This window comes from Solanum lycopersicum, chromosome 4, assembly GCF_036512215.1.
Source record: "Solanum lycopersicum chromosome 4, SLM_r2.1".
NCBI lineage: Eukaryota > Viridiplantae > Streptophyta > Magnoliopsida > Solanales > Solanaceae > Solanum > Solanum lycopersicum.
In genome coordinates this window covers 62,337,104-62,354,913 of record NC_090803.1, presented here as the reverse complement: position 1 = coordinate 62,354,913, position 17,810 = coordinate 62,337,104, and the positions used below count along the sequence as shown (strand labels likewise).

At 35.6% G+C, this 17,810-nt stretch overlaps 1 protein-coding gene across 2 annotated transcripts; it reads right to left on the bottom strand.

Moving 5' to 3' along the window:
* Window positions 1–100: 100 nt before the first annotated feature.
* LOC101263605 (serine--tRNA ligase, chloroplastic/mitochondrial) lies at window positions 101–16,347 on the bottom strand. Of its 2 annotated transcripts, none has more exons than XM_004237893.4 (10): window positions 15,804–16,347; window positions 15,578–15,726; window positions 4,494–4,587; window positions 4,267–4,415; window positions 4,092–4,184; window positions 3,515–3,694; window positions 2,097–2,263; window positions 1,143–1,277; window positions 916–1,009; window positions 101–704 (listed from the first exon to the last, which is right to left on the bottom strand). In XM_004237893.4, the coding sequence occupies exons 1-10, from the start codon at window positions 15,994–15,996 to the stop codon at window positions 429–431; spliced, it is 1,530 nt and encodes a 509-aa protein (XP_004237941.2). In that variant the 5' UTR covers window positions 15,997–16,347; the 3' UTR covers window positions 101–428. The 2 variants fall into 2 exon arrangements, with proteins under 2 accessions (XP_004237941.2, XP_019069177.2); XM_019213632.3 differs by having other exon boundaries at window positions 4,494–4,594; window positions 15,804–16,090.
* Between the last annotated feature and the right edge of the window lie 1,463 nt (window positions 16,348–17,810).

Sequence of the window (17,810 nt, the reverse complement as noted above, 5' to 3'; positions counted from 1 at the left end):
AAAAACAACTTTCTATACTCCCATAAACACTTATTTTCTTTCAAAAGTTTGGCCAAACACCTCACTTTTTAAAAACCAAGTATTTTTAACCTCCAAAAGCTTGACAAAACATGCTATCAATCTTTACTGAAATAATAGACGCGCATGGGTTCAAATCTTTTTGTAAACAAGTCTAGTATCCAAGTAGAAAATAATATATAAACAAACACCTCATGTCAGAATGCCATAACCTCAAAGCAAACAGCCAATCTGCAAATTCCAATGATGATAAATGAAATTGAATAATATTCAACTTCTATATAAACTTAAACTCATCTTAAACGTCTGTCCAATCTACTGCCGAATTGAACATGAAAACTACTGAAAAAGATGATGGGAAAAAAGTATGATGAAAGATACAGAATCTAATATTAAATGTGCTTCCTGTTTCAGTTCTGTATATGTTTTGGTTTAATAATCTGAAGCCCGCCCATGAATGGTCTCAGTGGCTCTGGTATAATAACTGAGCCATCTTCTTGCTGGAAATTCTCAAGCAAGGAAACTATCATTCGAGGAACTGCACATGCTGTAGCATTTAGTGTGTGAACGAACTGTGTCGGAGCTGCATTTTTGCCCTTTTTAAGACTTGCTGATGATGATTCGGGGCGATATCTTATTCCCAGCCGCCGGCTTTGATAATCTGTACAATTTGATGCACTTGATATCTGTTGAACAAAGAACATAGCAGATTAGAATATTGTTAAAAGAAATAAAGAATCAAGTTAAGGTAGCGCAGTGATTCAGTTGTTCTAGCTTTGTTTAACCGCTCATCCAAACGATCCAATAGTTGCAGAAATTATGGACAGTGCAGCTCCACGTTAAATATGTGACAATTGTACATCTGGAAAAAAAAATAGACTTGGTGTCATTGCCTACCTCACCATAACGGCCCAATCCTGGCATCCAGGCTTCCACATCAAATTTACGATATGCTGGTGCACCTAGATCCTCAGATGCCATGTCCAGTGTCCTGCACACAGTATGCTTTGCTTATAAGAAAAGGAGAAAGAAAAACAACTGCATGTTTGGTGGACAAAACTGATCAACCAATTCACCAAACATGCATAAATTGATCCTCGTATATATGAAATTAAGATTCGCACTTGAAATGAAATCCAAGCGATGAGAAGAGCTCTTCTTCAATTTCAATGAGTTCTTTATGGTATGAGTCGCTTTCATCTGGTCGGCATAGTATGAACATTTCCACCTTGCTGAACTGGTGAACTCGATAAAGTCCCCTGCAGCCAATCACTGTAATTAATTTCTTGATGCAGAAAAAAAAATGTATGACTGTGTAGTGCTCACGTATATAATTTTCAGCAGATTTTCCATTTCTGATGGACACTCGGCAATGAAACTAGGAACTTAAAGCACAAATGGTCACAGAACAACCAGATATTAAAGTAAATAATACATTTAGTGGGCTAATGGAATTTATATATGAATTAATAAATTAATAAAACCTGAAATATTCAACATTTAGCAACTTCTATACTTATTGTTGGATGTCATTTTTACCCCATGTACTACAATGTTTCCTCCGAAAAAACCTCTTGAATGAAACTAAGTTAATGTGTGCATTTCTCGCGCATACACATTTCAGCTCAAGAAAAAACAAAGCAAATTGAATACGAAAAAGGAACAAATGAGGAAAAAGACTAATTAATTCGAAAAGTGGAGGGAAAATGCAATGTGGCTGCTGTTTTTTGCCTAATTTTAGTTCTCACATGTCACAAAGAGAGTACAGTCACTCCTCCATGCCACTTGGCATTCCAGGGGGGTTTCAAATTGGAAACATAGTAGTTTGAGGGGTAATACAATACCCTGTAGTTTAAGTATGAAAGTTGCAAAACGTGGATATGTACTATCTTTTTATAGCATATGTCATCATAGGGTAATACAATACCCCGTAGTTTAAGTATGAAAGTTGCAAAACGTGGATATGTATTATCTTTTTATAGCATATGTCATCATATATAATGTGAAGAAAGAAAATATTTTTTAAAAGGAAGACAGAAAAGAAAAGAATGACAGGAAGATAAGAAATCAAAAGTAACCTAGTTGCAGCTCCTGCAGCACCAGCCTCCGTCCGGAAGCAATGCGAGAACGCCACATATTTCAATGGTAATGAAGACTCAGACAGAATGGAGTCCATATGTATTCCGCCTACTGGAATCTCAGCAGTGCCAATCAGGCACTGATCACTATTTTCAATGGAGTACACCTACCAGTCATTTAGTAAAATATCACTCATCAGCTAAATCAATTTAACCAATTCGTTTCAGTGAATGATATGCTTCAGCTTCTCCTCCCCCCGCCCCAAAAAAAAGTGAAAAAATCACAAAGCCTACCTAGAACAAATGACAAATATAACGAAGAACAAAAAGAAAAGTAAAATATACATAGTTATACATTTAACTAAAGACTAACATGTTGCATTTCAGAATATGAATGTGATTCATGTAAAGAGCTTGCTCTATTATCAATTAATAAATCTGCATATGAAGCTAAAACCCAAACTATGGAGGATAGTAAGTCTCTAGCTTCAAATAACAATGTCAAGGTCATTAAACTCTTTTTCAGTAAAATCAGGGTTACCTTGGTAGCTCAAGCAGGGGCGGCTCAACGTAATGGGGGCCTAAAGCGAAATTTCAATTCACGGCCTAAAATATATATATACTTCATATACGTATTCATTTAAAAAAATTACACTATTAAGATGAAAATTATTAGTACTTAATATTCTTTTTTCAGTTACTAGTTTTAGGTGAGATTTTATCAACTCAACATTGAAAAACATCTTTAAGTGAGACAATTATTGTATGTATTGTTAACATAATGATACAAGTAATAAGTTGATAAATATTAAATAAAGATAAGAGTTAGAACCATAGAATTTGACTCAAAAAGTTGATGACTTGGTATAACCTCATTTTAATTTTGCTTAGAGTAATGCTTGAAACTAAAATTTAATAAGAAATAAAAAAGAATTTGTAATACACTTTATAACGCTTATCCCTGTTAATTCTCATTTTTAACAAAGTACTCCACAAAAGATATTAAAGCGGATAAAATAATTTATATTTAAAAAAATTATACTTTTTATCATAAATATTTAATTTTTCTATAAAAACTTTAACACAAATTATTCTTGACAAAAATTTGGGGGCCTAAGGCAAAGGCCTTATTTTTTTATGCGTAGAGCCGCCATGAGCTCAAGACTTGGTTCGAGTAAAAACTTCGCCTCACCATCAAAAATCAGTTCAAAAAAGAGAGAAGATATTATGCTCTTCAAAAAAGATACAAGATAACCATTAATTGGCTCTTGTGGTTATCTCTCAATCTGATTTCAAGCAAAGTGATAACACCTATCCACAGACACAATGGCAATGTTCACAAACAGAAGATGAAAAGGACACATCACAGATTGTGGAAAAAATCATCCAAATGGCATCAACATTAGTGAAAGATAAACCTGAGTGTTCGTTCCACGGGGTTGAAATCCACATTTTTCCACCACAGATGACCTTACAATCTCAGGAGTTGTCAGAGGTGTAAAACCTCTTTTCATGGCCTCGGAAACTGCCCAGTTTACAAGACCCATCTCTAAAATAACTGCTTCATTCTTCAAGTAATAGAATTTTGACCCACTGACCTGAAAAGCAAATTTAACTTAACCATAAGCAAGCTACATCACGATTTCCCGTAACCAACTCATCTTCTGAAAGTAAGCAGTGGTAGCAGGTCAATTTGCCTATATGGTATACAAACTTAATCATGTCCAGTGATCTTTGGACGCAAGCACTCTGCTAAAAAAATGTAGTGGCAGACCAACGTTCAACCAGCAAACACAATTTACTACCAGCGGCTACAACATTAGGTTTGATAACTCAATAGCAGAAAGAGTTTGGGAAGAACATGGTCCAGTATGCAAAGGTTAACTTGGTGAGGAAGTAACTGGTTTTCAAAACAAATTGATTGTATTGATTATATAGACAGCCACTAAGTTAGTTCTAGGTTACAAAACAAATACCTTGGATGAGAAAGAATACCTCAGCTGCAGCATCAAAATCAAACAGATCTAGCTCTTTTCCCAGCTGGACATGGTCCTTAATAGCAAAGCTAAACTCAGCAGGCTTACCAACCTGAAATACAAGGAATGTAAATGAGGCTTGAGAAAGACCAAAACAATGTGGTCTGCACAGGTGTATATCAAATCAGAAGTACCATTTTCCTGACTGTTGAAGAATCTTCCCCTCCTAATGGAACATCTGGATGTGTCATATTAGGTATGGATTGTGCTTCTTGCTGCAGTTCATCTGTAAGATTTAGCAGGTCTTCTTCCAAAGTAACAAGTTCTTCCTTCAGATTCTTTCCTGATGAAAAATACAATTCACACAATGAATAATTTAGCCACCAAAAACTTCAAGGTGTTCATAAAATAAGAAATGAACCTTCTTCAATGAGCTTCTGGCGTTCTGAGGATTCTAGTTTTCCTTTCATCTTGTTTGCAACTGCATTTCTCTCTGCTCGTAACTTTTCAACCTCCTGTTATCTGTGAGTAACAATTAGCTAATATTGAGAACAACCAGTTCTACAAAAAATAATTCAAGCATGCGAATGTGTTACTTCTATGAACAAATTGAAGCTCTAAGAATGCAACACAAAGCCCTAAAGACTTTGAAATAATCAAGACAGTGGTAATGAGCAGAAATCCTGTTCCTTTTGTCATGTATCATTATCCTGTAACGCGAAGGAGAGGGAAAGATGACAGGAGGAAGGAATCTTTACAGAGTCCAGGATCATATCTGGAATACAAATGCAATTTACAAGAAGTAACGCTATAACACCTTTCCTAGACATGTAGCTTTACAGATCACATCTATTGGACTTCATTGCTTAAGATATATCCAATCAATCCTCTCCTCACTCCACTTTTCTAACATTCACTAACGGCTAATAGAAGCGCGTCCTAACAAGGTCAACCTTTGATGGAGCCTCCGGGACTCCATCTTCTGGCGCGTCCGCAAGGAGGGAATCACCCTCTTCGAGGGGTAAATGCTATGACAGAAGGAATCTCAGAGAAACCACCATATGCTAGTACAATTACTGCTCCAGCAACAAACCCTACTCATCCTTCGACTACAATTCTACAGGGAAGGGAAAAGGTCCAAGCTCGACACTCCGCCCATAATGGAATGCCGGCTGTGATCTTCAAAGCTTCTGAGTATTATGGAGTAATGGCTGATGAGTGTCGATACACAATTGTGTGTAGGTTCTACAAAACCCGACCCGAATTGACAAATCAGGTCCCAATTTTAAGAAAAAATTCAAATTAAGGGTTCTGCAAAAATTGGTGTTTTCGACAACTACAATGTTTTCATTGACCTGACAAATGAAGAGGACTTTAAATCAGTTTGGTTTAAGCGCATAACTGAGATCGATAAGGCACAGATGTGGTTACAAAAATGGTCTACTGACTTACAAACCAGAAAAAGATCTACCAATAGCTCCAGCATGGATTCTTCTACCAGGTTTACCCTTTCACTTACATACTTGGCATTATATAAACGATTATTGTACTCTGTTGGAACTCCTCCTACTCTGGATGCTGCCACTAATGGGCGTACTAGGTTGAATATGGCTAAAATTAGGGTAGAGGTAGATTAACTTAAACCACTTCCGGAAAGTGTTTGGGTTGGACTTGAATGCGATGATGCTCCTCTTAACGGTTATGTGCAAAAATCGGAATATGAGGGTGTTCCCAAATATTGCAAACACTGCCAAAAAATTCAGCACTATGTCAAAGAGTGTCAAATCTTGGAAAGAGAAAATATCAAGGAAGTTGAAAAACAAAAGGAAAGGAATAATGGTAACAAGAAAAAGGACGAGACTGATCATGGTGATAAAGATAAGGGTGAAAATATTATTCAGAAAGTTCTGTACAAAATAAGGTTAATCAGGAAACAAGAATAACAAAAATGATAAATAAGAGGCTACCACTATTGTTGACAATGAAAAACATGAGAGCAATATGAAGAGAACGAGGTCAGCTGAAGAAAATCAAGGAGAACAACGGAGAATCGAGGAAACTCAAGAAAACAATAGAAAGAACAAAAGCAATCATAAAACTCAGAAAATGCCTCAAGAAGAGAACGTTGTCCTCTTTAAAGCATTAGCACCTCCTACAAAGATGAGAAAATACAAAAAGACTAAAATTGCTATAGATGGTCAGATGAACAAGAACATAAAGGGAAGTACTGGTGAAGAAGAGCAAAAGGAACAGGAGAACAGTTCAAAACACGTACAAGAACAAACAATTGATAGCCAGACAAAGGAAACTATTGTTAATGACACTGATTGAACAACTTTTGAACAGAGAAAGGAACTCTCCTCAAGATAATGGGCATATTGATGAACAAGAAGTTGAGGAAAGAGAAATTCAATCTCCAAGTCTCCCATCTGAAATCAAGAATGTTGGGCCTATCAACTTGTGTGTGGATATGAAGTGTGATACCATAGACAATGAAGCTGCAAAGAAACAGAACAGGGAAGAGAACTCCATGGAATCCAAAGCAATCGACAATACGAACAAGGATAGAAGTCGTGAAATCGTACAATTATTCAGAAATGAACCAAGAGGCAGGAAGAAATACAGGAACTTTGGAGACTCCACACTCTATCAGAAGACTCTTTTGAATATAGAGCAGACATATGTGACAAGCTTCAAGACACTGCTCAAAGACAAAGAAAGTTTTTTTCTACTGACAGAAGAGGCAGAGCCAAAGAAAGAGAAAAGGGAAAACACACAAAGAAGAGATCTATCCCTCGTAAAAGAGGAAAAGTCAAAGACAAAGTGTCCCTCCACCTTCGTTAATCCATGATTAGTGCAATCTTCTGGAATATTAGAGGGGTGAGGAAAAAAATCATGTCACAGACTCAAAATTCTTGTCAACATTAATAAAGTGGCCATTGCTCACACAGGATAACTCGTGCCTCATAATCTCTCCAAAAGGAAATTCCAGCTTGCTAACCGATGCTATTTCTGCCACAAGCACACAGAAAGTGTCAACCACTTGCTGCTGCACTACTCAGCTACCTCAGACCTCTGGAATATGTTCCGTTGCTTTTCTGGTCTTTCCTGGGTCATGCCTTTCCCTGTTAGGGATGCTCTTGAAAGTTGGAGTTCATGGGAAGTTGACAAAGCCATCAAGAGTATGTCAATGATGATCCCTGGTGCTATCTTTTGGTGTTCATGGACTGAGAGGAACAAAATATGTTTTGATGGAATTTCAACTTCTAGAAATCTTTTGCAAGGCAGATGTCTAGTTAGCCTTTTTAGTTGGTCCAAGTTGACCCCTGGAAATAATTTAGAACTCTTCTTGGATTTTTTTATCTCTATAGCTTAGAAAGAGGCTACAAATCCTTTTTTTGTGAGCTTAACTGTTCTATCCTTGTAAAGCTTGCATCTTCTTGATTCCTTGAAATGAATCTACTTCATAATTAAAAAAAAAAAAAAAAGTGGCCTTTGTTGCTATATATGAGCCATTTAGTAATATGAACAAGATCAATAGTTATAAGAGTTGTGTAGGATTCCACCATTGTATGTCCAATGCTAATGGACAAATATGGTGCTTTTGGAATGACTGACCATACTGAAGGTATTACAGATAATAATTGACTCTGAAGCTTAAAGACTCTCCCGTTGACAATGGCACTTTTGTGACGGTCGTTTATGCAAAATGTACACTAGTAGAAATGGAAGATCTTTGGTTCAGCCTGATGGATACTAGTACATATGTCGATGGTCCTTGGTGTATGGGTGGAGACTCTAATGTAATTATGAATCCTGATGAGAAATTAGGAGACATACCACATAGAATGAGCAAGAGTATGGACTTCATCAATTGTATAGAAGCATGTGGTCTCAATGATGTTGATTTTACAGTCCCTAAATAGACTTGGTGCAACTACCGGAGGCCTAGTAAGAAAATACGGATGAGACTAGATAGAGTTCTAATCAATGATGATTGGAACCTTAAGTTCCAACACAATAGTGTAAGGCACCTATCGAGGTCTGGCTCTGACCATAGACCTTACTAGTCAAGTGCCACAATGATCAGCAGAACAACATCAACATCAGATACTTTAAAGTCCTCAACTTTTGGGTGGATCGGCCTAATTTTATGACAATTGTGTAAAATCCTGGAATGAGGAGGTCAGGGGAAATTCTAAATGGACTCTAGCAATTAAGCTAAACCGGCTTGGTAAAACACTTAGTCGTTGGTCAAAACAGTGATATGAAAGGCGAGCGCCTCATCGCCTTTGGCGAGGCCTCATCGCCTTTGGCGAGGCCTCATCGCCTTTCATCACTGAGGCGATGCGAGATCAGAAAGGCGACGTAATGGATACAGCAAAGGCGCCGCCTTTTCATTTAAATTTTTTTAAAATGTTTGACTTAACAATATTAGTCAAAATTAGGGCTTTTTTTGTACTTTTGAACTCTGTTGATGCTCCCTCGCGACGCCCCTCGCTCTCTTATCCCTCGCGACTCTCTACTGCTGCGAGTTGTTGGCTTGCTGCTGCCTGCTGAAGACCTGAGGTATATCGTATACCTCTTTTTTCTGTTCTTTTTCTTCATAAAAAACTATGTCTGCTGATGGCCTTTCAGTTCTGTATTTTTCCTTCCAGACATCAGACTCATCTGTGATGAGTCATGACTGCTTTGTTTTTCTCCTATTCAGTATTCACTGCTTTCAGTGCTTACTGCCTCAGCCTTACTGCGTATTGACTATTGACTGCCTATAATTTAAAAAAAAGATTCTTTCCAATTTCCTGATTATTTATTCCTAAACAGTGAATTGATTGAATTCAATAACCAATGGCGGAGCTAGCAAAAAGAGGGACATTGGATGGAATTATGGCACTAAAGGAGCGACGAAAGATTCGGTTAATTGTAACTTTTGTGGGAGTACTTTTAATGGTGGAATAACTCGACACAAACAAAATTTAGTGGTTGGTTTCAAGAATGTTAAACAATGTACCGCTTGTCCGTTGGAGATTAGAGAAGAAGTAAGGGCTTATATGCAAAACAAGATCGTTAATAATCCCAAATTTCAAGTGAGGTAGCCGGAAGAATATATTGATATTGATGATCTTGATCAAATGGATGATTATGAGGAAACGATGCCTCCCTCCAAAACTCAAAAGATATCTTCTAGTTCTAGTGGAGGTGCATCATCCACCGCACGGAATGTGACGAAAGGCCCTTTGAATCACTATTTTTCACAGAAATCAACACAAAAAGGAGGAGGAATTGATGAAAGAAAGAAAATACTAAGAGAGCGTGCGGTAAGTGCTTTTGCAATTTGGATGTATGATGCGGGGCTCTTTTTTGATTGCGTCAACCACAAATCATTTGATAAATTTATTGAGGCGGTAGGACAACATGGCCCCAGAATGAAGCCTCCTACATTCCATGAAGTTAGAGTCACTCACCTAAAAAAAAGAGGTGGAGAAAGTAGAAAAAATTGTTGATGAGCATAAAGTGCAATGAACAAAGTTTGAATGTTCCATTATGATGGACAAATGGACGGCACGAAATGGTAAAATGATCATCAATATTTTGGTGAATTCTCCAATCGGTAGTGTATTTCTTGGTTCTATTGATGCTAGCAATGAATCTACCGATTCCACCAAAATGTACATGTTATTTGAAAACACTATTGCAAGATATGTTTCCGCCGCGGATGCGGAAGGACATCCTAACAATAAGGTCTTCCCTGTCTCGGGAAAGGGTTCTCCCCTCTTCTTCCAGGGATTGAATTTGGTTAAGGAGCTGTTGAATGCGTTGTTCCACCAGCTCCGGAAAAACGGCAGGCACATGCTCTAAAAAAGCATGAAGCGTTTGCTGACGTTCGCGCCTTTCATTTTCAACATTTAGAATTCTTTGATTAATTTGAGAAAGTCTTTCAGTGGTAGCTGGATCCATATCTCCCTTTGCTTGACTACCTACTCCGCCTTTTTATCAGATTTCATCGTACTGCTAGTCGTTGTTATTCCCCGCTAACGAGTTTATCTGCAGTTCGCAATCATGTTTTATTCCCCTTTCAAGTTGGAAAAAAGAAGTAAGACCTGTGTGAAGCTTTAGTTTCGTTACCGGCCAGAGCTCCTAGCCCTTTTGATTCTGTTTTATCTCAGTTAAACTCGTTAGCGGGGAATAACAACGACTAGCAGTATGATGAAATCTGATAAAAAGGCGGAGTAGGAAGTCAAGCAAAGGGAGATATGGATCCAACTACCACTGAAAGACTTTCCCAAATTAATCAAAGAATTCTAAATGTTGAAAATGAAAGGCGCGAACGTCAGCAAACGCTTCATCCTTTTTTAGAGCATGTGTCTGCTGTTTTTTCCGGAGCTGGTGGAACAACGCATTCAACAGCTCCTTGACCAAATTCAAACCCTGGAAGAAGAGGGGAGGACCCTTTCCCGAGACAGGGAAGACCTTATTGTTAGGATGGCCTTCCGCATCCGCGGCGGAAACATATCTTGCAATAGTGTTTTCAAATAACATGTACATTTTGGTGGAATCGGTAGATTCATTGCTAGCATCAATAGAACCAAGAAATACACTACCGATTGGAGAATTCACCAAAATATTGATGATCATTTTACCATTTCGTGCCGTCCATTTGTCCATCATAATGGAACATCCAAACTTTGTTCATTGCACTTTATGCTCATCAACAATTTTTTCTACTTTCTCCACCTCTTTTTTAAGGTGAGTGACTCTAACTTCATGGAATGTAGGAGGCTTCTTTCCGGGGCCATGTTGTCCTACCGCCTCAATAAATTTATCAAATGTGATTGACGCAATCAAAAGGGAGCCCCGCATCATACATCCAAATTGCAAAAGCACTTACCGCACGCTCTCTTAGTATTTTCTTTGTTTCATCAATTCCTCCCCCTTTTTCAAAGCCTCCTTTTTTGTGTTGATTTCTGTGAAAAATAGAGATTCAAATGGCCTTTCGTCACATTCCGTGCGGTGGATGATACACCTCCACTAGAACTAGAAGATATCTTTTGAGTTTTGGAGGGAGGCATCGTTTCCTCATAATCATCCATTTGATCAAGATCATCAATATCAATATATTCTTCCGGTTACCTCACTTGAAATTTGGGATTATTAGCGATCTTGTTTTGCATATAAGCCCTTACTTCTTCTCTAATCTCCAACGGACAAGCGGTACATTGTTTAACATTCTTGAAACCACCCACTAAATGTTGTTTGTGTCGAGTTATTCCACCACTAAAAGTACTCCCACAAAAGTTACAATTAACCGAATCTTTCGTCGCTCCTTTAGTGTCATAATTCCATCCAATGTCCCTCTTTTTGCTAGCTCCGCCATTGGTTATTGAATTCAATCAATTCACTATTTAGGAATAAATAATTAGGAAACTGGAAAGAATTTTTTTAAAAAATTATAGGCAGTCAATAGTCAATACGCAGTAAGGCTGAGGCAGTAAGCACTGAAAGCAGTGAATACTGAATAGGAGAAAAACAAAGCAGTCATCACTCATCACTGATGAGTCTGATGACTGGAAGGAAAAATACAGAACTGAAAAGCCATCAGCAGACATAGTTTTTTATGAAGAAAAAGAACAGAAAAAGAGGTATACAATATACCTCAGGTCTTCAGCTGACAGCAGCAGGCAGCAGCAAGCCAACAACTCGCAGCAGTAGAGAGTCGCGAGGGAGAAGAGAGTCGCGAGGGGAGAAGAAAGTCGCGAGGGAGAAGAGAGCGAGGGGAGTCGCGAGGGAGCAACAACAGATTTCAAAAGTATAAAAAAGCCCTAATTTTGACTAATATTGTTAAGTCAAACATTTTTAAAAAATTTAAATAAAAAGGTGGCGTCTTTGCTGTCGCCATACGTCGCCATTCTAATCTCGCCTCGCCTGAGTGATGAAAGGCGATGAGGCGCTCGCCTTTCATATCACTGGATAAAGCGAAAGAAGCTATTGCAGATGGTTTTCATGGAGTTAAGAAGCAATATGAGAAAGTGTTTCAAATTATTGATGCAAGGTGGTCAGAACAACTCTATCGACCTTTGCATGCTGCAGGCCATGTTTTGAACCCAAGATTATATTATAAAGCTCAAGAAGAGGGAACTATAGCACAGACTTTGTGGACCGAGTATTATGCATGTGTTGAGAAGTTGGTCCATGATACAACAATACAAGATTCACTAGTCGCTGAGCTTCCTAGGTACAAAATGGCGGATGGACTATTTGGTTGTGGTCCGGCTAAAAGTGCTAGAGACACAAGGTCACCGGGTAAGTGGGGTTGATCTTACATTCTTACTTAAATTATTTGACTTATTTATAGTCACTAACCTTTAAATTTATTTTATTATAGTTGAATGGTGGTCACTATTTGTTATTGAAACACCAAACTTGCAAAAGTTTGCCATGAAAGTATTAATCCTAACTTGTAGCTCATCCGTATGTGATCGAAATTGGAGTGTGTTTGAACACGTAAGTAAAAAATTTATATCCTAATTTCCATATTATATCATTATCAATATCAATTAGCTAATGTCAATAACTTATGCACAGATTCATTCTAAAAAGAGGAATAGGCTAACACTATCGCGTCTCAATGATCTAGTGTACATTAAGTACAATAGAACATTGAAACGTCGTTATGATGCTCGTGATCTTATTGATCCTATTCGCTTGGATAACATTGATGATTCAAATGAATGGTTAGTTGGATGCCCCGAAGATCAAGATGATGAACTAGTATATGAGGATGATGATCTTACTTGGGGTAGTGTTGCTACGGAAATTGGAGCGGATGAGAATATCTATTATCTTAGGGGACTTTCTTCAAGATCAAGAGCACTTGACAAGGGCAAAGGAGTAGAAAGTACATCTACAAGTTCATCTTCAAGTAGGAATCAAACACTAATTGATGAAGAATACGTGGAGGAAGAAGATGAAGAGCAATATAATTATGTAGAGGATTTTGATATTCAAGAGTTGGATAGTTTTGAAGAAGAATAGACTTTTAACGTTTTAGTTTATTGTATTTTGAATTATATGGTCTTTAAAGTTTTAGACTTTTTAGTATCTATTATTGGTTTTTGATTTAAATATTTGCTAATATGTGTTATTACTATTAAGATTTTGGATAAAATATGCAATTAAATATTTTTAATTTTTGGTATTAATTGGCGCCTTTATACAAAAAGGCAAGCGCCTTGCCGCTCGCCTCGCCGCATGGCGAGGCAGGCCTTTGTCGCCTCTCGCCGTCCAAAACACTGGGTCAAAACACTATTGGTGATGTTAATACTCAAGTTAAAGAGTGGGAGACAAAGATGGAGCTCCTGAAAGAGATTGATATCAATTACAACACTGAACAAGGTAGGAAAGATTTAAATGAAGGCTATGATGAGTACTTAAGATGGATGAATATGCAAGATACTATGATGAGACAGAAAACTCAGCTACACTGGTTTAAGGATTGCGATAAAAATACCAAGTACTTCCACAGTGTGCTTAGAAATAGGAGGAGGAGATTACATATCCATAGAATCAAAAATCTCAGAGGAATATGGGTGCAGGGAGATGACACTATTGGCAAAGCTGCTTTAACAGTTCAACCTAAATAATAAAGAAGGTAATAACAGGTTGATTAGTTGCATTCCTGAAATGATCACCAAATGAAGACAACATCATACTGACCAAAGTACCTGAAGAAACTGAGATCAAAGTTGTTGTCTTTAGTATGAATAGTGACAGCTCTTCTTGCTCTGATGTCTTCAATCGTAAATTCTTTCAAACTTGTCGGGATATCATTAAAACTGATATAATTGCTTTTGTGCATGATTTTTTTAAGCTCAGGAGTCTGACTAAATTATTTACTCATACTTTTCTTGCTTTGATTCCTAAAGTGGACTCCCCTAGTAGTTTTGCTGATCTTAGACCTATTAGCTTGAGCAATTACACCAATAAAATTGTTTCCAAAATTCTGTCCAACGGGCTTAACGCCTTAACCCCCTCTTGACTGATCTTGTTCCTGAAAACCAAAGCGGTCTTTGTTTCGGGAAGACTAATCACTGACAATGTTATGCTCATAGAGGAAATCATCCATGGAATCTCAAAAATTAACAAAGGTGGCAATTTTTTGTAAAGTTAGATATAGCTAAAACTTATGATAGGATGTTGTGGTCATTTTTAAAAAAAGATTCTTAACAAGTTTGGCTTTAATAATGATTGGATTGATCTAATCTGGAGAAGCATTTATGATGTGTGGTACTTTGTGATTATAAATGGTAGTAGACATGGGTTTTTTAGGTCAACCCGTGGTCTCAAACAAGGTGATCCCATTTCTCCTTCATTGTTTATTATCGCTGTTGAGGTACTTTCTAGATCTCTCAATAACCTTTTGCAAAATGATAATTTTATTCCTTTCTCCATGCACAAGAATGGACCTCAAATTACTCACCTTGCATATGCGGATGATATTGTGATTTTTAGAGTGTTAAAGTGAATCTATTGAGCTCATTATGAAACAAATTAGGATTATGAAAGATTGTCGCTCAACTGGTTAACAAGGATATGAGTCTTTTCCTCACTGCTCCTAAAACATGTGCTTATAGAATTAATAGATTAAGATCTTGCACTGGTTTTCTAGATAAATGCTTCTCGTTTACTTATCTTGGATGTCCTATTTATATTGGTGCAAAAAGACTTAGTTACTTTAAGAGTATGGTGGCTAAAGTCATCAAAAGGTTAAATGGTTGGCACGGTAATATGCTCTTGAGTGGAAGGAGACAAGTATTGATCAAAATTATTATACAATCCCTTCCATTTATATTCTATTTGTCATTAATTCTCTAAATGGAGTATGAACAATGAAAGCACCAATGTAACAACTCAAGTTACCACACCACAAGGATATATATTATAATCACTGAGAACACAAAATACAATTGAGAAATGGAAACAACAAGCAAGTAACAGCTAACGATCCTTAAAACGAAACTGAGAATGTTAATCAAAGGGGAAGAAAATCAGAAATTACAGAGATAGATAGAAGGGGATGAGAAGCTTAGACACTTAGAATGGAGATGAGAGGAAACATACTTTTTTCTTAACAATTTCCATAAACCTATTTTCCCTTGAATGTGCTATTTATTAACCTGGATACCAAACATAACCGCTTAATATGGTATTGGCCTGCTTTGCTATAACTGGTCTCGGCCCATTCATAACAGAATCAAAAGAGAAATGATCATACTCCTAGTGAAGGTTTTCAAACAGATAATATGGATATATGTCCCTCAAATGTTAAGTGTTCGCGAAGTGCATTAGCTAATGCTCAGAATCCTTTGGCTAAAAGTTCGACTTAAATTACATTTTCAATTTAACAAATTGAACTAACTAAATTATGAATTTTGAAGATAGATACAAAATATGGAAAGGCTGAGACTTTATCTTCAAAAGAGTGAACAAGTGAGATAGAAAATTGACCTTCTGAACATTGAGCAACTTCTCGTAGAGCTGAAGAACAAGCTCCAGATTGGCATTGGAGTTCCTATTCTTAATATTAACCGCAACTGACTCCTTATTATCTCTTATCCACTTGAAATCAATTGCAGCTTTCCATTGAGGCTTCACTACTAAATTCACCGCCGCAAAATTTAGTATACTAATAAAACAAAACTAAACAAAAAAATAAACGTCAATATAAAATTACCTTGATACTCGTCTGTGGAGGTGGCGGCAGTTTGGACGACGGCGGCGGCAGAAAGGGATCTAACGGCAAGAGGGAACAGAGGCCTTGGATAGTAAGGCGTTAGACGAGAGGTTAGGGTTCTGGAGAAGTAAGGAATTGCAGCAAGTTTGAGGGAATGGAGGGTAGTTCCGGTGAAGCAGCAGTGCAGTACCATAGCTCCGGCTGTCTGCTTCGTTGGTCGTCGATGTGCTCTAGTAAGGGGAAAGGTGTGACTGGTTTTTTTTCGCTAATTTATCATCCTTTTTTTCTCTTCTTTTTCAAAATTATATTCTACTTATCCTATTATTTTCGAAGAAAAAAATTCATAATTTTTAAAAAGGTTCTCTATTGTTAATTTTGATATGCCATATAAAATATATATATATATATATATATATATATTGAAAAAAGTTTTAAAGAAATCTTTCTTAATTATATTAATTAAGAAATAATTTAAATAACAAGAGATATGGAGAAGAAGGTTTCTGGGAAAGAAAAAAAAAGGAAAAATGTGATTGTGTCGAGCAGCATTTTATGTTGAAATACTCGTATATTATAAAATTAGTTAAAGAATTTTATAAGTAGAAAAAACTCTAAAAAAAATGATTTTGTGTCTCATATATTTTTATTTTTAAATTTTGTGTCTTATACATTCCTAATAAAAATCTGGCTTAGGGTCTTAGAAATCACTATACATAGCTGTTATTCGTCAAAATCACAACATTTATTATACTAGTAAACTTAGCCGCGCTACGCGCGGTGTCTAAAAGTTTTCATTTTTATTTAATTTTTAAATTCAATTACATTAGTTAATAAATTTTATCATTTAGCTTTGTAATTTTAACTCAATACATGAATTAATTTTATCAAAAAATAAATACTTGTACGGTCAAATATCTATACTTTTTTTTGGTTGAATAGTACCTATTATTTAATGTTAGTTATAAAATATAATTAAGAATTTATGACTTCATTATCCATTTGAATGAGTTCTCAAAATTAAATATGGTTAACTTTAATGTTTTGTTAAAAATTTAAAGTGAGATTTTTAGTCTTTTAAATTTTTTTAAAAATATCAAAAGAATTAAAATAGTAATAAATTCAAAAACAGACTTAGAAATATAAAAAATTATTCGTAATAGATAAGCTACCTATAATTTGAAGACTTAAAAAAGTAATTCAATATTTATATATTAAGATATAAAGTTCTCTGTATATTGATTCTTTGAAAGAAAATGGGTGATACATGATTTTAGTTCGGTAAAATAATTATTAGTGATATAGAATTAACATAAAAATAATATATTATTGTTAAAATGCATAATAAAATAAGTAATAAATGAACAATTATAGATGAATGATAAAAGGTTTTATGTTAAGATTAAAAAAAAACTTATATATATCCTAAAAACTTATAATTAGACTCTTGAATTTTTTCTGAATAAAGTAAACATAAAAAAACTGTTCACAAATAATATGAATATTTATAATTATTAACGATAAATAATATTTTCTTATAATTAAAGTGTAGGATAAAAAGTTAAGTAATTTTTTAGAATCATTATAATGGAGGATGAATGGTTAAGTAATAAGTATATTTGAAATGATTATCTGTATTAATTTTTTCCTTGATAAATTTTCTTCTATAATTCTAAGTTTTTTTTAAAAAATTTATTTCAATGTTATTTTTAGTCTCCCTTTTTTCTTTTTTTAATTTTTATTTTTTAGTCTTTGCTTATTTAATTCTATTAAGAAAACATAAATAATTAACATCGTAATTAAGATAATGAAGTTTGTTCGTCTCTAGTATTTTTACTAATTTATATATATTTTTGTAAAACAATGACAATTAGCATCAAATCTTAACATAATCAAGTTAGCTTGTCTTAAGCTTTTTATTAATTTAAGCAAAATGTTTAAATGAATTCTCTTAATTAATTTTTATTATATTTTTCATGATTCATATTTTATTTAGAATTTAAAAATAAC